The 22,007-nt window shown below is 32.8% G+C and overlaps 2 protein-coding genes across 2 annotated transcripts; one reads left to right on the top strand and one right to left on the bottom strand.

The window, feature by feature from the left end:
- The first annotated feature begins 3,125 nt into the window (after positions 1 to 3,125).
- Positions 3,126 to 15,635, top strand: LOC111370088 (anaphase-promoting complex subunit 4). Its single transcript, XM_022991791.1, has 19 exons — positions 3,126 to 3,277; positions 3,416 to 3,527; positions 3,888 to 3,979; positions 4,105 to 4,188; positions 4,806 to 5,045; positions 5,169 to 5,249; positions 8,016 to 8,152; positions 9,734 to 9,894; positions 9,983 to 10,083; positions 10,166 to 10,191; positions 10,754 to 10,946; positions 11,376 to 11,458; positions 11,539 to 11,637; positions 12,381 to 12,485; positions 13,287 to 13,410; positions 14,046 to 14,273; positions 14,356 to 14,508; positions 15,139 to 15,220; positions 15,369 to 15,635. Exons 1-19 carry the CDS (start codon positions 3,209 to 3,211, stop codon positions 15,461 to 15,463), a joined length of 2,265 nt encoding a protein of 754 aa, XP_022847559.1. The 5' UTR covers positions 3,126 to 3,208; the 3' UTR covers positions 15,464 to 15,635.
- Positions 15,595 to 21,445, bottom strand: LOC111370556 (calmodulin-binding protein 60 C-like). Its single transcript, XM_022992317.1, has 9 exons — positions 21,353 to 21,445; positions 20,999 to 21,122; positions 20,408 to 20,483; positions 19,682 to 19,740; positions 18,345 to 18,838; positions 18,096 to 18,256; positions 17,779 to 17,982; positions 16,825 to 17,068; positions 15,595 to 16,697 (listed from the first exon to the last, which is right to left on the bottom strand). Exons 2-9 carry the CDS (start codon positions 21,112 to 21,114, stop codon positions 16,180 to 16,182), a joined length of 1,872 nt encoding a protein of 623 aa, XP_022848085.1. The 5' UTR covers positions 21,115 to 21,122; positions 21,353 to 21,445; the 3' UTR covers positions 15,595 to 16,179.
- Positions 21,446 to 22,007: the final 562 nt, after the last annotated feature.

The following is a 22,007-nucleotide window of genomic DNA, read 5'->3' as shown; positions in this document are numbered from 1 at the left end:
TTTATCTATAAGTAACTTTTACAATTATAATTTTTTTATTACTTTTAAATAACTTGAAGTTATTTTGTACTTATAAGTAACTTTTTACATTCTAGATAGTATAATCTTTTTATTAATATTTGATTTTAAAAACTAAATATATCTAAATATTTACACTTAAAAATTTTAAGTTAATATATTTTTTTTTACTTATAAGTAGCTTTTGCAATTATAGGAAAATGATGGATTAATATTTTTTTTCATAAGTAGTTTTTACAATTATAAGTTTTTTTATTATTTTTAAATAACTTGAAGTGATTTTTTACTTAAAAGTAACTTTTTACATTGTAGATAGTGTAATCTTTTTATTAATATTTAATTTAAACTCTAAATATTTATTAAAAATGTTGAAGTTAATATTTTTTTTTATCTATAAATAGCTTTTACAATTATAAGTTTTTTTATTACTTTAAAATAACTTGAAGTGATTTTTTACTTATAAGTAACTTTTTACATTTTAGAAATAAAGAATAACTTTTATGTAAAAAATTATTTAAAAATTATTATTACTAATAAAATTATAGGATATAGTCAATAGTTGATAGCGTGAGAAAATGGAGATGAAGTATTGTGTGTCAAATTCAAAACATGTAAGTTGCTAGTAAAATAGAAAACAACGTCGTTTCTGGAGACCAATTAAAAAAAAAGCTATAGTGTGACAAAATATTATTGTAAAAAATATTACTACTAATAAAATTATAGGATATGGTTGATAGTTGATAGTGTGAGAAAACGGAGAAGGAGTATTGCATGTCAGATTGCTGCTGCCAAACTAGTTCAATGTGAAAACCAATGCGACAAAAATGAAAAATAAACTCCATGCTCTCTCTTTTAAGATAAGGAAGGATTTATATATATTTAATTTTTTTAAAATTAAATATTTATTAATAAAAAAATCACCACTCCATTCATGGAGTTAAATCACTCCATGTAAAAGGAGAGACTATCTCTCCGTCTACAGAGAATTGTGTGTGTGTGTGTGTATGTGGAGGGATAATTTTGTTCATATTATGCCCTTGTTTGAGTCCTATTTTATGGGAAAAAAATGAATTTTTGAATAGTGTATTGATGAAAAATGTATGGTTAAAAAATAAGGAAAAATTTTAAATTTGCGTGTAATATTATTTTATTAAAAAATATGTGGTTGAAATGATATCAAAATACTGTAGAAAAATTCATTTTTTTCTAAAGAAGGAGGATCAAACTAGGGCTATATTTCGATATAAAATTCTTTTTAATTCTTTTGTGGTAAAATTTAATTTGTTCAATTTTAATTAATTAAATAATATTTATATATTATTTATTTAATTTTTATAACTTTCTTTTATTTAATTTGTTTAATTTGATTTAATAAAATAATTTTTATACATTCTTTATGATAGAACGACATTCGTTAAATTTAAATTAAATAATATTTATTTTTAAAATTAATTTAATTTAATTTAAAAACTTTATAATACATTTTTTTTTATTTTTGTCTGTAATTTATATTTAATATCGTTTCTTTATTATGTAATATGCAATATAGTATTAGTTTTAATCAAGTGAAGTAGTGTGTGAAAATGGAAAAATATTGTAGTAGAGGTGACATCGCAGTGAAACGACGGGTGAAATGGTGAAATAGCGTATGAAAATAATGCTACAGTGTGATTGAATAGAATAATTTACTGTTGCCAAACCAGCTTCAAACCGATTTCATGTGAAAACCTATGTAACAAAAATGAATAGTAAACGTCACATTCTCTATTTTAAAATAAGAAGGAAAAAATAAATATTTATTAATAAAAAATTACTATAAAAAAAAATATCACCACTCCGTGCTCTCATTTTGAAAAGTTAAAAGAAGAGTTATCTAATTTTGAAAAGAGAGACTATCTTTCCGTGATGAAGAGATTCTCTCCGTTCACGGAGGATTATATATATTATGGATAATTTTGTTCATACTATTTTTTGATATAAAGTTCTTTTTAATTCTTTTATGGTAAAATTTAATTTGTTCAATTTTAATTAATTAAATAATATTTATTTTTTAAAATTATTTTTAATTTAATTTAAAAACTTTATAATACATTTTTTCTATTTTGTCTGCAATTTATATTTAATTTCGTTTCTTTATTATATAATATAGTATTGACTTTAATCAAGTAAAATATTGTGTGAAAATGGAGAAATATTGTAATGGAGATGACATTGCAGTGAAAAGGTGTGTGAAAATGGTGAAATGACATGTGAAAAGAATGTAATAGTGTGATTGAATAGAATAATTTATTGTTACCAAATCGTTTCATGTGAAAATATATTTGACAAAAATGAATAGTAAACCTCACATTCTCTCTTTTAAAATAAGGAGAGATTATATATATATATATATATATATATATGAAATTTTGTTCATATTATATTTCGATATAAAATTCTTTTTAATTTTTTTATGGTAAAATTTAATTTGTTCAATTTAAATTAAATAATATTTATTAATTTTGTAACTTTCTTTTATTTTATTTGTTTAATTTGATTTAATAAAATAATCTTTATACATTTTTTATGATAGAACGACATTCGTTAAATTTGAATTAAATAATATTTATTTTTTAAATTTAATTTAAAAACCTTATAATACATATTTTCTATTTTTTTTGTAATTTATATTTAATTTCGTCTCTCTATTATATAATATATAGTATAGTATTGATTTTAATCAAGTAAAGTAGTGTGTGAAAATGGAGAAATATTGTAATGGAGGTGACATCATAGTAAAACAGCGTGTGGAAATAGTGAAATGACGTGTGAAAAGAATGCTTTGAATAGAATAATTTATTATTGCCAAACCAGTGTCAAACCGATTTCATATAAAAACTTATGTGACAAGAATAAAAAATAAACCTCACATTCTCTCTTTTAAGATAATGAGGGATTTGTTTGTTATTTTAACGTAAAATTTTAAGTCAGCAATATATTACATGATACACTATTAAATTTTGTATTTACGTTGATTTTAAGACCTAATTTATAGATTTCGTCTCTACCCTACAATCACGTGACTGGCCTACTTCCAGATTTGACGTTTTCGCACTGTTGAAAATCAAAATATTAGAATCCCGCCCTCTTCCTCGGGTCAGTTAGACCACTTCAAGAACTCGTACTCCGAGCTTTCAGTCTCGTAGAATCCATGGAAGAAGAAGAATCTCACAGAGTTGTTCCATTTCAGCTGCAATTTGACAAGCCTATAGCCTCTCAGGTTATTCTTTTTCTCTTTTGCCCCCACACTACTATTTTCATTCTCACACACCACGAAGGAGAGCGTGTAGTCTTTGAACGAGATGTTTCCGCCAGTGTCGGTTTCATCTGTAAAAATGAATTTATGCTGATTCGACAGGTTAAAATAGCTGAATGGAACCCAGAGAAGGATTTACTTGCCATGGTCACGGAGGACTCAAAGCTTCTTCTCCATCGCTTCAATTGGCAGAGGCTTTGGACCATTTCCCCAGGTAATAAGCAATACCCCCATTTTTATCCGTGCACAGAACCGTTCGTGTACACAAACACTCGTTGATAAGTTACACTTTTTGAATTTTCGATGGCTGGCTACTGGTTTACCACTGTTGTTGTGCCATAGACGAAGTTGGGTTTCATATTCAACATGTTCGATAGATTGACTGTTAGAGTTTTTGCTTGTGAGTGACGTGAGACTTTCACATTGAAAATAGCATTTACGAAACTAAGTTGGAATGTGAAATGATTTGATAACTTAGTGCATGATGAATCCAGGTAAACGAAAAAGTATGTGCCATCTTAGCAAAATTTTTAATTTTTCCAATTGAATAGTGAACTTCCGATATTTCACCCAGGGAAATGCATATCATCCATATGTTGGCGTCCAGATGGTAAGTCAATAGCAGTTGCGCTTGAAGATGGGACCATCTCATTGCACGATGTAGAAGTAAGTTAATACAGATGTTCACACATTCTATTTTGCCAATGTATTTTCATCTTGATTCCACCTAGGCATTGGGCAACCTTCTGCGAGGTGATCCCTGATCATGTTTGGTGTTTTATGAGAAGTAGAACGGGAAGCTGCTGAGAAGTATGAAGTTTCATACTGTTTCTGTTATATGCCTCAACTGGGTGGAAGATGGACGAAAGATTGTGGTATGACTTCTCCAATTTCTAATTCAGTAGGTTCTGAGGGATTGTTTTTCTCCACTCTTATTGTGTATTTGACATGATGTGTGCATTTTAAGAATATATATATAAACAAACCTGCATTTATTGATGTCTGATCATAGCTATTTCAAATTGGTGATCTCGGTCGTTTAAGAATGTCCCATATCGCTGTAGGTATAACTGTATAAGAGTATATTAGATTTTGAAATTTTGCAAATAAAGATAAAAATTATAACTGTTTGTATATGTGTAAGTGGATAACTGGAGATACAAGGAACTAGGCTTTGGTGATGCAGAATTAATATTCCTATGTGCTTTCACTAGGTTATAGGAAACACCGCTTGATGTTCTCAGTGCTATCCACCGACTTCTATTGTTCTAAAATGTTGAGGAACTTGTAAATTTCTTTTGTCCTCTGGGCATACATTTTTGTAAAGTTCGAGTGTAATGGTGTTCTTTTCTTCAAAAGAATTTCACTCATATTGATTTAGAGTTTTTCAGTACAAATCTATTAAACAGTGATCAATATTTTTTACCATCTTTCTATTGCATATAAAATTTTCTCATGCCACTTTTCTTGCTACTTTGTCTATTTGCTTTAGAATGGAAATGGTACCGTAGTTAATTATGAAGACCGCACTGCTCGTTTCTTTCCTCCTGCTCCAAGAATTCCTCGTATGCCTGGACTTGTGCCAGGAGATAGTGGCTTCATGGATGAAAGTGATGATTCATTCAGGGAACTGTTAGATTCTTCTGGTCAGCAATTTAACATCTTATGTAGTGGGGATGAAGGTGGAACAATCTGCTTCAGTATATTTGGCATATTTCCTATAGGAAAAATTGTAAGTCAATTTTTATGATTCAAAACTGGTTTTTTCATTCAGTTTATCCACACCTTCCAGTTATGTGTATGATAATTCACTAATGTTTTACCCTTTGTGGTTTTCATTTGAAATAAAATGCAGAACATACACAATCTCGTGGTTCGAAATCCACTTGTTGGCAACTACATTACCTATCAACTTATAAATGCTTCTATCTGTAAGGTAAGTCTGATTCTCCATGGATTGTTCTCTTCTTCTAGTCATCTACCTCGTTTATGTTTAAAAAAGATTTTGCTACTTCCATCCAGTTATTATGTCTTTCTTTTCTTTCGTTTATATAAGCACTATCAACGTCCCAACATCAGGTATAAAAATATTGAAGTGTGTCTCCTAGGGGCTTTATAACTAACCCAAATGGTAAATCACTATGCTAGAATGCAAACAATAGTTAAGAGGCCCCTCGCGGAAGATGGAGGACTTGATGTTTATTAATTAGTGCACGATTAGCTGATACCTTGATGATGAAATATTAGAAGAGATATTTTATAATCTAGTTTCCAATTTTGATGTGTATTTCGGAAACATGATTAGGGTTTGATTTAATATATTTTATTAGATATTTCCTACTTAAAATAGGTTCCTTGAAACCCTATATAAAGTTGTCCTATGCTTTTTAACAAACAAAAACTTTGATAATGAAATAAAGATATCTTCTTTCTTAAATTCTACTTCTATTTGTCTAATTCTTCTCGCATTTCTATCTTCCTCCTCCATTCTCTCTCCTTTCTCTTCTTCTCTCCTTTTACTGTCACACCCCAATTTTCATGAACCCTAATCAATCCATGTCCAAAATAGCATCATTTTTTTTTTAATTTTTTTATGCATAATATGTAGAAGTCATTCTTAAAGTCCTTCCCGTCTATATTTGATGATTTTTTGCTATCTTATTAGTATTTAAAGGTTTGCCCAATGGGATAGTAACTTGTAGAATGCTATTAGATTCCTCACATACTATACTTGACTTATTAATAAATGCAACAGAAATGAGAGAATGAGTAGCTCTAGAGTTAATAAGAACATAACTAGGAATCCCAGATATCACGAAAATACTTGTCATCACTTTTGACTCCTCTATTGCCTTTAGTATTTCAAGGTTTGCCCGATGGGATAGTGACTTGTAGAACGCTATTAGATTCCTCACATACTATACTTGACTTATTAATAAATGCAACAGAAATGAAAGAATGAGTAGCTCCAGAGTTAATAAGATCATAACTAGCAATCCTAGATATCATGAAAATACTTGTCATCACGTTTGAATCCTCTATTGCCTCATCCCGAGTTAAAACAAAAATTTGACATTCCCTTTCTTTCCTTGCTCATTATCTTTCTTTGAAGGGGCTTATTTGCAGTCTTTAGCATTATGACCTGCCATGCCGCATTGATAACACATATTTCGTTAGGTCGAACCCGAAGGTACACTGATAATTCATGCATATATCATTGAATACATAAAAGCATAAGGAAATGAACCACTTGCATGTTACATATCTTACCTCGCTATTGAAAGACTGTAAAATGGAAGATAAAAATCTGAATGGACGTCTAAATCTTTCTATTTTTCTCGACCGCTATATTCAATGGTATGGTACGTGTATATGCTTTCTACTGTGCCTGTTATTTTTCATTATATGTGTTCTGATCCCATGTGATGTATTTATATATATAACCTAGTATCTACTTGAGTTAGTGTGTAATTAAAAGTCCAAAGCCATGTTCCATAAAAAATTGGATAAAACTAGAGTTTGGAATATATCAAACATATCATTTCCTAGTCAAACAGTAAAACGATCGCTTGTAAACTGGCTGCATAAAAATTAAGTTAGGTAATTAGATACTTAATTACTTAGAATTCTATTTATCCTTTTTTTCCTTTAATCGTATCTATCTTGATTGGGTCTTATCCGAAATAACTTTTTCTTGGATAGGAGACTCGTAATTAATTACAAGCTACAAAACGAGTCTAACATCGATGTACTTATCATCCCTCTATCAATGCTTAATTATTTGATACAATTAAAATTGAATTTAATACTTATTTCACTTTAGTCCCTCAATTTTATTTATTTATTTATTTTTCAAAATTATAAAAAGGCATCTAGGTAAAAATCCTCATCACCAAGAAATTCTATTTTATAAAATTTTGGGACGTTACATTTCCCCTTCTATAATTCTCTACATCACTTGACCTATTAGTAACAACTGAAGGGTTCTAAACATGAGTATGAGATAGGTTTCTTGAAATATCAGTTCAAATTTGACACTTCATCCATTCCCATAGCACCTTGGTCATTGGAGTTAAGTTTTTATAAGGTCACCTTTTCTGTTCTAGTTTCGTTTTGTTTACGTTTTCTTCAACAGCAGTTTGTGTGACAAACGTCCAATCACTTGTTATCAACTGAGCTTTTATTGCATATACAAAGATTTGAGCTTAAAAAATTCATATGGGCTTTTGAATGTAAAAATTTTAGAGTGGCATGGTATTTTGTAGTGTAAGCATGCCAGGAACTCAAAAATCTATGAACAAGTTTAGAAGATGAAAAATAAAAACTACAACAACGTAATACTGGGCTATTAAAATCAGCCAACATTGATAAACTGGGTAATGCTTCCTGGTCTTGGCATATTCCCTGGTGGTGTCCATTAGTGCATGTTACACCTCATTGATCTTAGTTATTAGGGAACTCAAATAATTTGACTTAAGTGTAGATTCATGCATCAACTTGGATGAAATGCTCTTTCCAAAACACGAGCTTTAGTCCTCTTGTTTTCTATTGTTTTCTGATTTATTTTGGTACATTACTTTTAAAGAGAATTTTGTAATAGCACCTCAATAATTTTTGGCTTCTAATTCTTATAGTCTATGTTTGATTTCACAACTGACCTACTCTTTTGAAGGAATCTTATGTTTTCCATGTTTTTTGCTAGGTGGCATTGTCAAATGATCTTTTTCATTTAGTAGTCTTATGCTGTGGGCTAGTTGCTGAAACTGAAATTGAATCAAGTGACGATCAAATGTCTGGTTTCCACTGTTTAGTTCTTGACACTACAATTTTTTCAAAAAGGTAACAAATGTAATGTAGAAATTGGCATCGCTTCTGGTATTGATTTCAGTGTAATTGATTATTTATGCTGCTCCAGTTTCTACTCTGTGCCTTACATTCATTTTTTGGATTGGTACACTCTCATTCTACTATAAGGAAAGGGTGATGATGAGGACAAGGTTAGGTCTGGGTGACTGATCCTTAAAATCTCTAAAATATACTTGTTATCCTTTAATGAAGTTTAACTGTTTTAGAAATCAAGTATATCCTTTTTCCTAGCAAACTTCTTTAATAAGCCACAGCTCTAATGGATTTGGTTCTCAAACATCAGCTCATCATTAGAATTTTTTAAGCTTTTGTCAGTCACCTGCATATCCTCTCCATACCATATTTGATGCATAGAGGAATTCAGGTAAGACACAAGGTGGTATCTTCATTTAGAGAAGGCTTATAATCTTGAAAGTTGAAGACGGAAAAAAACTTCTTGGTAAGCAAAAGTCTAACTATAAAATTAAATTTCTAATTTGGTGTTTACTCTAAATGGTTACCTCATTATGGAAGCTTTATTACAGGGTGTCATCTAGTAATTTTCTATAGGATTTGACATCTTCTTGTCTAGAACTCAAATCAATTAGTGGTCTGTTTACATGATCTTCTGTGCATTCCAACCTCCTCTTTGCTGCTTCCACTTTGACTCAAATTGTTGCTAAAAAGAAAGCTTCCTCCATTCTAAAGATGCGACATTCCAGCTTTTGACATGACTAGAACATTTCTTTATATCTTTTGCCTATCCAGCACGGTTCTGAGAGCACTTTTAGTCTGACTTAGACCATGCTCAGCTTGTAGCTCATCTCATGTACTCCCACTCGGAGAGTGTTGTGATAGTCTACTTGTACAAGTCCATACTTATGCTATCATACCTCTTGACGAAGATGTTATTCCCATTGATGTTTGACTCTATCAAGAAGGTATGGACTCTGAATGCATTGTTTGAACCTGCAAGCACCTTTCCTCTACCTTGTGCTAACCAAACATTTCTTCTATTTACTGACTTCGTACTTTTTTTTTTGTGTTTTCCATGGATGAATTTGATATCCTCATTCTTGTCGGGATGCCTGGAATTTTGAAACTCGATAATTATTTTATGCACCCTTCATTTGTGGTTTTGTTTCTATTCCAAATTTGCTCTGATCTTCTCTTGTTTACATGGTTCATTTTTGTTTCTTAGTTACTTGCATTTGGATTCATCATCCTTTTGTCTTCAGTTCTGTTTTTCCTTCTTACTATTTAGTTGGATACTAATCATTTCCCTTTTAATAATGTCTTATTAATTAACTGTATTCAACTATTCTCCATGTTTCAATATTTGAATTTTGTGACAGCTTCAGTGATTTACTTTATAGTGTTCATAATATACTGCTTATACTTTGAATGAAAATTCATATGAAGCTCGGCATGGAATTTTATTTGGATGGAGTGATTGGTATATATAGTAAACAATTCAGTGATCATAAACGTGACATTAACATGCAGTCATGATTACCATTTATAAGTTTGACTCTAATTCGTTGCATGCATTTTAATTTTCTTAATCAATATTAGGAAAAATGAGCTTCACCAGGTGGCTCAGCAGGCTTCCAATGTAGAGAATTTAATTGAAGTAGTTAAGACGTCGCTTTCTGTCATGTCTAAGCAGTGGTCTGATGCCATCCATATGTTCCACGAGAAATTTAATTCTCTAACCTCCCTTATTATGCATCATGGTAGGTAACTTTTTGAAAAAACTAATTGAAGAGGTACATTTTCTTTTCTATTTGATTCCATTTCGTAGTTTTGTGTAATAAAATGTAGGACTTGACTCCACTTCTCAAGAAGAGTTTCTAAGCCTGTTAGGTGGTGCAAGGACAAGTCCGGCACTTCACCAATTTTTGGTTAATTCTCTAGGTGAAGCGGTATATATTCCCTTGTGAAGCATTCAAAATGGAACAGGTCATCATAAATTATATGCAATTCACGTGGTTTATTCATACTTAGGGTATCAAGAGGATGGCTAAGATATTTCAAAATATTAAGAAAAAGGGTTTTAGATTTTTTTTTTTTTTTTTTTTTTTTTTGGTTATTATAGCTTTTAACTTAGAAGCTATCACTGAATCCTCGAATTTGTTTACTTTTTGTCGTATCAATTTAAATAAAGCAATACTAGCCATGGCTCTCACTAGGTATGTTGTACTGCCTGAAAGTGAGGGGATGTAAGAAAGAATAATTGTTTCTATCAATCAGAAACTGAGTGATACAAAATGAAATTGAACTATGTATGAGTTGGATGAAGTGCATGAGTAATAAAATGTGTTGAACACAATATTTTAAATAATATACTAGTCGCCCTCTTTAACAACTTAAGTTATTTGAACACATGCACGAGTAATAAAATATGTTGAAGATAATAATTAAATAATATGCACTTAAATTCTATAACAAGAAAGCAGACTTTCCACTTTCCTGACTTGACTTTTCCTTCATGATGTTACACAAACTCAGTGGTCGTAAATTTTTTTACTCTCAGCTATTTGTGCGATTTTAAATATGTTAGCGTTGAGCATAGGTTTCCGTGAAAGCTTAAAGTTCTTGTTTCCAGCCTGCTGCAGAAATTATTGGATTTCGAATGGGAGAATTGAGAGGGCTTTCAAAATGGCGAGCACGATATCTAGGTATTGGTCTGGATGAGAAATTGATTGACAGTGCAACCGAGAAGGCTGGAATGTTGCTCGTACAGGTTGAACGATTTATGAGAATCTTGTCTTCTGTGGTGCAACAGGTGTGTGTGAGCCCTGAAGTAGTATGATACAATGCTCATTTGTTCTGCCCCTTCTTCCTAAATGGGTGGTTGATAGTACATTTTATTTTATCGGCACCACTTTTCTCCTGAATCCTGACACATAAACTATAAGTATATGATTGGGCCGTATACATACAATTTTGCAATCTAACATTTTTGCGGATAAAATAGAATACAGATCTTGGAAAACTGACTGCATGAATTAAAAAAATAAAATAAAATGTTCTTCACTAAAAGTAAGAAGTGCAAGAGGTATTCCCGCTTTGGGATTCATGAACTAGTTTTCAAGCACAATCTGGTTGTAGGAATTAAAATAAATTATGTTATTTGCACCTTTTGAAATATAAGTCATCCTTTTCATCATTAATACTTTTTACACTTGGCTGCTCTAATACTTTTTGCATTCAGTTTTCAAATTTTTTCAGTTGGCTCCTGAAATCTGTGAAAATGCTAATGTCCGAACCAAGTGATCAGCTTCTGCCCTTCAATAGGTTCAGCTATTATTTGCTCTTCATCTGTCTCCACAATTTCTCCATTGTCCTCAAACTTATGTAGTTTTCCCTTAATGCAGTGAACTTGTTATCATATTCTTGAAGTTTCTATATGATCAAGATCCTGTGGGTCAGCTTCTGGATTCCACAGAGATTGATCATAATATTGAAGTTGACATGTAAGCATCATTTAATGGCTTCCTTCTATGATTCTGAATATACTTCCCTGTAGTGTCTAATAAACTTAATTCTTCCAAATTAACTCAGCTTTGAACGGTATTATCCTGAACTAACAAATTGAAATTCTTCCGATAGGAATTGACTAGATTTTAATGACATGAAAATGTTATTTTAATTAGCTGTTGGAAGTTGTTATCAGTATGATGTTCATAATTTGGCTGGCAAATATTAAGAACTGCATGGCCATTTGAACTTGTAGAATTTATCAAATGAAAATTTGGTATAGACTAACATTTGATGAAGCGGACACCTGCTGATCGTGTAGTGGTTTTTATCTTTATCTTTTTTTTTTCTTTCGATGTGTAATGTCTGTATAGACCACAACTCTGAACCTTAGTCAATGAGATTTATGAGGAGCTATTACTTAGGAAAAGTATCGAGAGAAGTTAACAAGTTTACTGAACTTCTTATGCTAAAGCATCTACCTTGAATTAACTTTGGAGAAACAACATGACAATTCCACTTTTGAGCTTTCTTATAAACTTTTGAGAACATGTATGATATTGTTGTGATTGCCATTATTTATAGCTACAGTACAAATTATTTTCATAATTTGGCAGAATGAGTTTTTCCATGACATTTCCAGGCTACCCCTTTTTTTGGCAGGTGGCTGCCTTATATTTTACACTGTAGCTTCATTTGGCATCTGTTTTGATTGTAATCTTTCTTTTTTGGCACTTAGGGAAACACAGCAGCGGATCCGAGAATTGGCTCATTTTGGGGGATTCTTAGATTCTGAATACTTGAAGAGGTCCTTAATGAAAGAATTTCAACAAATGGAGTCTTGGTATGCCTTCTCTGTTTTCAGTTCTCATCTTTCCATGATCTGCGCAATAGAATTAATCAACATACATAGACTAGAACAGTGGATTTACTTTTAGAGGTACTGCCCCAAACAGACTTATCCAATTTTTTCCAGCAAAATTTAGCTTTCCTGCTGTATAATTTCTAGTAAAAAGATGAAAATATGGAGATGACTCAACTAGATGATATTTAGAAAGTGAGAATGAGATCATCATAAAATTCAGTGATTATTGACTTAAGCTGTCAACAAATAGTGGCCTCAATTCTTGAAACAGTATTATGATGTATGAGTGCTCAAAGTAAAAGTTAGGTCATGTTGTCTTCTATTACATGGACATGATGCATAAGTTGCAGATATGTATGTAGAAATTATGCCTGTGAATAAATTTCAATTTCTTTGTGTAACATGAGAGATTTTTCCTCAGTTTATTAAACATGGATATCACCTCACTAGAAAATACTGCCTTCCTGATGTCTACTGCTAATATAATAACATATAGGCTTGTTGGATGGATGCAATTTCCACCCACTTCCAAGTGTCAAGCTTCTACAGTGGTAATCCATGAGGCGAGTCCACGTAACATGGATAAGAATTTTCATGGTTTTGAGAATGTCATTAGTTGTTAATGTGCATTGAAATCATATAAAAACATTTCCCATGCCACTTTGCCCATTCTAGAAATATTGGGATTTTCTGTATACATAAATTAATATAACCACCAATATCTTTTATTATCATTGGTTGTAGTTTAAAATTGCAAGATCTAATGTATTGCAACTGCAGTTTTAAACAGGCTTTGGAGGTGCCCATTGCTACCATTTCCAAAAAGATAATTTGTGCGGATTTGTTGCCCCTTTTTCCTGTTGCATCTTCTTCTAATTTTCCTGTGTCAATGTCATATTACGAGGTAATGTCACTCTTTGCATCATGATATTATTAATATCTTTGAAGATATTGTGATGTTAAATCTGCTTTGTGCTATTACTAACATAAATTACATGATGAAGTCAATTCTACAGTGGTAAATATGTTTGAAGTTGCACTATGTTAAATAGGTGACGTGAAATGCACCTTAAAGTAAGCATGACTTCCTCGTAATTGTGAAGGTAGATACTTCTGTAACACTGTAAATGAAAGACAAGGAACTCTTAAAATAATAGATTTCTTTTATTTTCATATTTTTATGTGTCCTAGATGAGTTTCCTAGTATGAATTAATGCAAACCTTTTTCTAAAAGTTAAAAATATGATTTTGATTTTTTTCCCTACAACTTTTTCACATGAGACATGAGAGTCCCATGTCTAAAATCAGAATTAATAAGAAAATAGACAATTATTTTGCCATGCCCAAGAAAATAAAGTAGGGTACGCAATTTGCGATGGACAAGTTGTGAAGATCAATTTCCTTTACAAACTGTATTTTATTTGGTTTCTGGTTTTTGTGCTGAATAAATTTGATTAACAGAATATACTCCTTTAGTTTATAGATAGGCAGAGTATGTGCTAGGCTTCATGAACTTTACTGTGACTTTTTCATTCCCAGGAAGCTTCACAAACCATTATGAATCATGGAACGGGCCATCAGAGGCTTACTAATTACACATGTTTTAAAGTACCAGATGAAACTTTCTCAAATATTGCAAATTGTGTTGGCATAGCACGGCATTTCGTAGATGATTCTTGCAATTTAGGAAATGGGCATACTTCATTTGAAGCTGTGCTATTACGTCTCCCAGATGGTTATCAATGTGCGGATCTGTCTCTGTATAAAGTAAGCGTAAATTTTCATATTATTTATTCTCCTTTGAACACACAAGTTATTCACTTGTTATGTTAACCGTCATGTAAAACAGGAAGGACAAATTGTATTCTTATTAAATGAAGTAGATACCAGCAGTGAGAACTCCGAAAATGCTTGTATGATCATTGTACAAGCAGCTGACCTTCCATTTGTATCTATTTCAAGATCCGCTGTTCTGAAATCTTGGGGGCTTCATGAACTTCAGGTATATGCTTTAACTTCATTATGCATGAATAATGGCGTGTCCTGCTATTTTAGTTTTTATATGTAGTGTGGGATTCTTGGAAAATGCATCTTCCTCGTACGTTTTGATAAAAGCAGTTTATATTCCATATCTAAGCTCAAGCAAGATAATTGAAGGATTTTGGAGTATGTTTAGCAAGGTGTTTATAAATTGGGGTAAATAGTGATGAAGAAGTGTGTAGTACTTGCAAGTCATACGAAATACATGGATAAAAATTGATTTGACCAAAATTGTTTTTTAATCAAGGTGTTTATACACCTAGAAACAATGCTTCTAACATAGGCTTATTATGACAAATAAAAACATAATGTTCCTATAGGTTTTGGTTCTCGTTCCTTTGTACATGGCCAACCCTTAGATCCATTTGTAGAATTTCTTCAATTTCTTCCCCCAATTTGGGATTGTTGTTAGTCACCACTGTGGTATACATATGATAGTTTGTTATTTGATACATGAGACAATAAAAAGCTATCACATCAATGCATTAAATAACCGTCACATGCATGCTATGTAGGGCGAATACTGGTAATCTTAACTATGAATAGTATTATTCAATTTGAACAAAAAATATGTAACCTGTATATTTTTTAGGATCGCGTCGTGCAATTGCAATTGGAAAATGAAAAGGTCCGAGGAATTTCTCACTTTGTGGTAGCTCCATTGGCAGTTAGTGGTGAGTTCTTCATCTAATCACGTTTTCTCTAGTAGGATCTCAGGTCTGGACTGCTTGAGTATGAATTCCTGTAATTGGCGAATGGAATTTGTTTTGTTTTTTGGTAGTAGTTGAAAAGTTTGATATGTTAACATAATTTACTTTTCAGCATCAAGAGGTGTGGCGTGCGTCTTTGCTGCAAGAAAACGTGCCTTGGTATACATACTGGAAGAAGATGAAGATGAAGTCTCGGATTCTGAATAATATATTACATTTTTTTTTTCATGTAATATTATGTGTTGTGTTATGCACCTAATGGATCAGATGTCGAGCAAAAAAGCTTAGAAATGTATGCATATCCCTTGTCCTGTTCACATATAGATATAAATGATGAATAGATCAAAGTATTTATGCCATAAAGCTCTTTATATTCTAATATCTTCCAGCGACATGTCCATTACTAAGCAACTAGGTACAACACTGGTAAAATATGTAGAACTACAACGTAAACAAAACATAGTAATACAGATACAACACTGGTAACTATAAAAGAGATCTATGCTTGCAATAAGAAGACAAATGGCTGCCCATTTCCTAACATTCACCACTCTGGCCATTCAAGCTGGGCGGTGAGCAATTTCCTCGAGGATACTATACCTCGTCCTGCGAAAGGTTTGGCTTTGGCGAATGTTTGGCACAATCTTTGGGATAACACTAGGCTTTGAAAAAGAAACAAGTTAAAATCTTGCACACTATATTGATTGATATTGTCCAATGCTAAGTATTGAACAGGCACTTCACTGGGCAATATAATCTTCCCAAACGCTTATTGGATACTTGGTAACTTTGAGACTATATGGAATCATCCCACAAATTCTGTTCCAAAAGTAAAAACTTGAGTAGATACTGATTAGAACCCCGGTTAACATGAACTCATTCTTGAAACACCATAGTATTGCCATAAACAGAGGCCACCATACCTAAAAGAGTTCTACAATCTGTGCTCTTCTCTCAGCAGCTTTCTTTCTGATGAAGATGCCCCATCTTAGAGCTGCTTTAAGTTTGAGCCACCCAACAACAGCCTTACCAGATGAACGTCTACGATCCTCTTGGAAATCTAAGTTAAAAGGCGTGTATGGTGTGAATGTGAAATTATTGTCAGTGATATTAAAGGACGAGGAACCATGACCACCCATACTGAACATTCGAAGCATGTCTTGCATGTCTTCATTTTCAAGTATCTCATGACTTTGAATGCGGATGTCATCCTCAGTTATATCCTCATATCCCCTAATAGAAAGATTTGGTGTAGCGACAGAGTGTAAGCTAGGCGTATTCAACTGCGGTGGACAAAGGGTGAGGGTATTCTGGGTTCCGGATGGCTGAGCTTGTTGTGTTGTGTGGAACGCAAAGCTATTGCCATCTAACTGTATAGCGACATTGAGATCCGTATTCTGTGATTGCATGGTATAGCTGCTACCAATATCGTTGTTATGACCTGGTGAAAAATGAACAAATACATCAAAAACGTCTCCAAAACAACTAGAAGACAGATCGCATATCACATTAGATTGTATTGCATATTCAGCCTTGAATTTATTGTATATGAAGAGAGCATTTGTTACCTCCAAGGGTCAATCCCGCGTTCGTATAAGGATGCTCGGCAGGAACTGAGGCTGGAAGGCTTTGTAGACAGAGCTGACCAAGATGATCAAAAGAGTTTGGCTGGTCTTGTAAGCTATTCACGTGATCGTTTTGGGAAACAGCTGAATTTTTGTTTTGAGGAAAGTCCAGAAGATATTTTCCATCATATTCTCTGACATTTGCCCAATTTTCATATGCCTCCTTCACCAAGTTGTCCACAAAAATCTGCAAATTAAACCATAATAAGTTGTCCGTCGAACTCTTCTCATTTCACTTGATAGAGCGGGCAAGCTTCATAGGTGATTACATTCACATTCATAGTTAGAAAGAAGCTGAATGGAACGATAGTTTTAATTATCAACAAGAAGGCGAAGACCTAGGACTGAAGCAAGTGGCAATTTTTTACCTATTCACATACTAAAGTCATTGCCTACAAATATTTGTCAAATATGAAATGCAGAGTGAAAAGAGATGGTGCAAAATCAAATGCATAATATGTTAATCACTATGTAGTACTACTGTGAATTAGTTAACAGTAAGTCGTTTTTTCATTTAGCACGAAAAACTGGAAAAGGGACACACCTGCTGTGTTTAGCCACTAAGATAGGAAAAGTGGAAATGGGGAAATGGGCAATGGAGAACTTAATATTAAGAAACTTCCACTGTTTTGGATGGCGAAATGAGATAAATTCATCTATCAGGAGAAGTTACAATGAGCCAGAATAGTCCACAATGGAGCTTGAATGGATAGAATTAATCCATTTCTCCGGGGGCGAGGATCTAGTGTTAATGTCAATCAATAAAATGGAACAACTTCATAAATATATCTTCGATCTAGAAACAGAAAGTGTCCTAGAGTAGAGTAAAATTGAATGTTTGTCTAAAATGAATGTGAATAATAATCGTTTGAGAAGACAGTCAACAAGATCACTTACCTTCTGACCGGGGGAAAGAAAATCAATTGAATGATATTGCCCATCAGCAATCAAACCACTTAATGCATAGATATCGTTAAAGACAACTGCAACATTCTCTAGCTCATCAGAATAGTATATATACACTTTTCCACTCAGGGTACAGGTCTTTGCATGCTCTACAAGCACCTCCCACATCTTATTTGACATTCCACTACCAAGTATCTGAAACAATTAAAACAGTTAGAGGAAAATCTGTTCTGAACATATGGAAATAATTTCACAAAAAGAGAACCAAAACTTTTGAACCGGACAACTAAATTAATTATAATTCTTACATTCCGAAGCCTCTGTGGATCTGTCATTACATGTCGCAGGAAATGTTCAACTGTGGATATTCCGGCTTCAAGAAGCTTCTTGTGGAATGATCCATCTTTCCCAATCTTTTCCAATCTCCAAACTTCATCGTTAAGTGCGGGTGGGTAATGTTTCTTGTACACTAAAAAGCCAGAAGTTCACAGATTTATCGCCTAATTGATAGCAAAAGACAAACTTACTGATGAAATGTTTTAGATGAAAGTACTTACATTCTCCTCTGTGATCCTTAACTGTGAAGGCTTCTGTTTTTGCTTCACGGATGTAAACACCATCACAACTACCTGATGCAACCTTCAGACCAAGTCTAAATCTTCTGCTCCTAATCCAACTAGAGTTATCAGTAAATGTCAGCTCCCCAAGGGTTCCAACTCCTTCCTTCAGTGTCACTTGTAAGTCCCCAGTAAGAAGTGGCCTCTTTCCCTCACGTTCTTTCACCATATGAGAACCAAATTCTTCCGGAGTCCAGCCTTCATCATCCTCATTGTTAAAATCGCCTTCGAGCACAACAACATCTAATTTAACAGAGGACTCTGGACCTGATGTTACAACATGGCCTGACCTTGCATCGACCAAGACAATATGGATTGCAGCACCCTGCTCTCCCTCTATTTTTCCTCCTGTAAATAGGGGTAGCGATAACTTGGACTTAAAGTGCAGCTGTAAATTCCTTCCATCAGGACCTTCAATTCTTTTTGGAGAAACTCTGCATATTTGTCACGAGTTCAATGGATAGAAGTGAAGGCAAATTAAATCAAGGAAGCTCTAGTATTCATGCATGCAGAAGCATTTTAAATATTTAGGGGTTATGGTCCAGAATTGGGATAACTATCATGTACTTGCATTGAAATTTATCAACAATAGTGTCCGTCAACGAGGTTTAAAGCAAGTTTAATTAACATTAAAATACTGGCCTTTATCTTAAGTAACAAGACATAGAATGCAAAATGATTTGCATCTTGTATTCAAGCTTTTTCAAAGATAATATAATATGTTAATGTGGGGGAAATACAGTGCATAATTGGATATAGACCTTATAACAAACAAAAAGGAAGCACACAGCAAAGGGAAAAAATTAACATGTTCGGAATCAAGTCTTACGTACTAGTATCATGAACGAATAAAATATTGCAAGATGACTCGAAACAAAGCCTTTAAAGTGAAAACTGAGAGTATAAAATAAAATCTCACATAGTGGAGGGAACAAAAGATTGATTATCCGTCGTTCAATCAGAGGTATACGGGAACCGCTGGTAACAAACACTTTCATGGAAGGTATCTAAGCTGGAAAGCTAAAGCATACTTGGAATCTTCTATAGTTCTCATTCGGATACGAGTCAAGTCCAACAAACATGAAGTATAATATAGATTACAAGTCAGAACTTGCGGCAATATTGAAAATATTCCAAACTACTTGTCTAAGCACCACTCACAGCATGCAACTACTAAGGTTGGTATATAATGTGTCCAAAGGAGAACATATTGAACTACAACTACATGAAATTTGAACATTAAGTCAGTAGGTCCACAGAAATTGGTTAAATCTTACCTTCCGTTAAGCCTGGCAGGGCCCAATTTCGCCAAAGCACGCTCTACTTCTTCACTGACCTGACCAGTGGAAAGTCATTATTAGTTGGGATGTTATATGTACAAGAGTATTGCACAAAACGTTCAACAAGCATGGCTCTCATCAGTAAGCATTTAAAACTGATGGAAATAAGCCTACGTTATCTGAAAATAATTTTAAAAGCTAAATTCCAAATAAATATGGTAGCATTACAGGGATAGCCAGTGTTACTTTACTTGTTTCATCATCTGTGGACACAACAGTCATGATACTTCTGCAACGATTATGGGCTAAAGAGATAAGGACATAAGTTGTAGAAATGACAATCTATAATGAAGCAATACGAGGACAGTGTTTGTTTTGGACAAGAACGGTTGCGATATAGTCATAAACTCAGACTAAGCTTCCACATTTATATAAGTGTAAACCATAAGGCACTAGTAGTAACTTCTTTAAGAAGGTATCAACATGAATAAAGTATATATAAAAACTTCAGTTCTCTTTTGTGTGGCATGCAACAGAAGTATCCGACTTGAGCTTATGATCAACTTATTTGAAGTCTACTAGATTTGTGGTATTCATAATTCAAGTTAATAATTGAAGATCACATGAATGCTCTGCAACTAATTAGACTACTAGTTAAGTTATTTTCTTTGCTATATTCATATTACAAAAATAAATTTGTCAAAAAAGATTAATAAATCTTACAACTCTCCGAAGAATTGGTTCCAATGATGAGCAAAGTTTCTGCAGACTGTCCAGCTTTAGAGCTTCAACAATAACACTGCATCAACCATGTACCCATATTAAACAACACTTTATGCAACCTCCATTAACAATAAGCAAGAGAAAGATCCAATGAGTTTCAAAAGGTAAAACGCCACAACTTCCCAGCACACAAATTCAACAGGAATTGTTTTAGCATAAATATATTCATGTAGACACAGATTAGCATAAAAGGGCACATTGATCAAACTTTCCCTGAATTTACGACAATCTCTTTATCAATAGTATAAGAAGTCTCACACAACCAATTTCAGAAAGGCATACAAAAACGAAATCATCAACTGGATACTATGCAATTAAGCAAAAGCATAATCTGATATAAATTATGTTGAAGCATTTACTAATTTAAGTAGGAGATAAAAACATATGAACACTTGGAAAGTCAACTGTTTAAGCTTTTTATCACTCCTTTTACGTTAATCAATCCATAACATCCAAGTTTAGTAAGTTGAATCAAATAAAACACACACAATCCTATAATTTAATCATAATCGGATTTGTGCGTAAAAATACCTGGCAAGAGCAGGGCGTTTCCTGTCAGGCTGAGCTTCCTGACTACTACTTGGATCTAAAAGCCGTTTTTCTCTTGCCGCCATACTACTAGATCTTTCCATGTACCTTGTCTGCATTTTTTTTCCTTAAAAAAAAAAAAATGTTTGTGAAGCTTCGCAAACGGATAGATTAATATATATTTCCTGATTCAGATCAGATCTAATTTCGATTCTGATAGCATTTAGTAAGGATTCACTGTTTTCAGTTAAATTTTTGTGAATTCCGAAAGGTTCCCCAATGTTGAAAGGAATAAAAAGGCGATAGAATTTAGAAAAGCGGGAAAATTGAAAGAGCCGAGAAAGTAGAGAGAACTACCAGAGAAAGTTCTAAGAAGTATGTTTGAAATTCCGAGGAAGCATCGCTGAAATTTCTTAGTGCTTGCTTACTGCTTCCCTTCTTCACTTTTCTATCCTTTTTATCCTCACGTCTTACGTAATAAATCTTACGTTGGCATTTGGATGTCACTTTTTGCTATTGACACTCAACTTGGATAAATTTTAACATTTTTTTTTCCTTTTTAAATATTGTCCACTATTATTTAAATAGCTTAGAGCATCTTTAATATTGATATAAATTAAGGATCCGATTGATTGCAAAATTGTAAAGGATAAATCAATTCCATGTAAATTGAAATATATATATATATATATATCACAATAATAGGAATGCATTTTCCGTGACGTTGGCCAAACCATGTTTTAAGCATTCGTACCTTAGAATTTGAACTCTAACTCTACTTTTGTATCCAACAGCCAAAATAGAAAACAAATTTTTCTGATGTGATATTTTCCATGGAATTCGCACCAATCAAACGGACTCTAATATCTCTAAAATTATTTTTAGATCCTCATTTATATCTTGAAGGATCAAAATTTAAATTTTGCTCCAATAAAAAAGCCTAAATCCATTTTGTCTCTTGGGAATATAATTTACATTTTTTTTTACACTTCAAGTTGAAAAATGCATTTTG

This window comes from Olea europaea, chromosome 21, assembly GCF_002742605.1.
Source record: "Olea europaea var. sylvestris chromosome 21, O_europaea_v1, whole genome shotgun sequence".
NCBI lineage: Eukaryota > Viridiplantae > Streptophyta > Magnoliopsida > Lamiales > Oleaceae > Olea > Olea europaea.
Note: the sequence above shows the minus strand (reverse complement) of the source record. Positions and strands in the feature narration are given on the sequence as shown.

Bases quoted from the DNA above. Each gene is read 5' to 3' on its own strand.
- LOC111370556 (XM_022992317.1), bottom strand. From the start codon at position 21,114: ATGCAGACAAGGTACATGGAAAGATCTAGTAGTATGGCGGCAAGAGAA. The intron at 19,741-20,407 runs GTAAGATTTATT...TCCACTGGTCAG, and splicing joins AACCAATTCTTCGGAGAGTT to GTCAGTGAAGAAGTAGAGCG. The intron at 16,698-16,824 runs GTAACAAATGCT...ATTTTTCACCAG, and splicing joins CGCGGGATTGACCCTTGGAG to GTCATAACAACGATATTGGT.
- LOC111370088 (XM_022991791.1), top strand. From the start codon at position 3,209: ATGGAAGAAGAAGAATCTCACAGAGTTGTTCCATTTCAGCTGCAATTT. The intron at 3,278-3,415 runs GTTATTCTTTTT...CTGATTCGACAG, and splicing joins ACAAGCCTATAGCCTCTCAG to GTTAAAATAGCTGAATGGAA. The intron at 14,274-14,355 runs GTAAGCGTAAAT...CATGTAAAACAG, and splicing joins CGGATCTGTCTCTGTATAAA to GAAGGACAAATTGTATTCTT.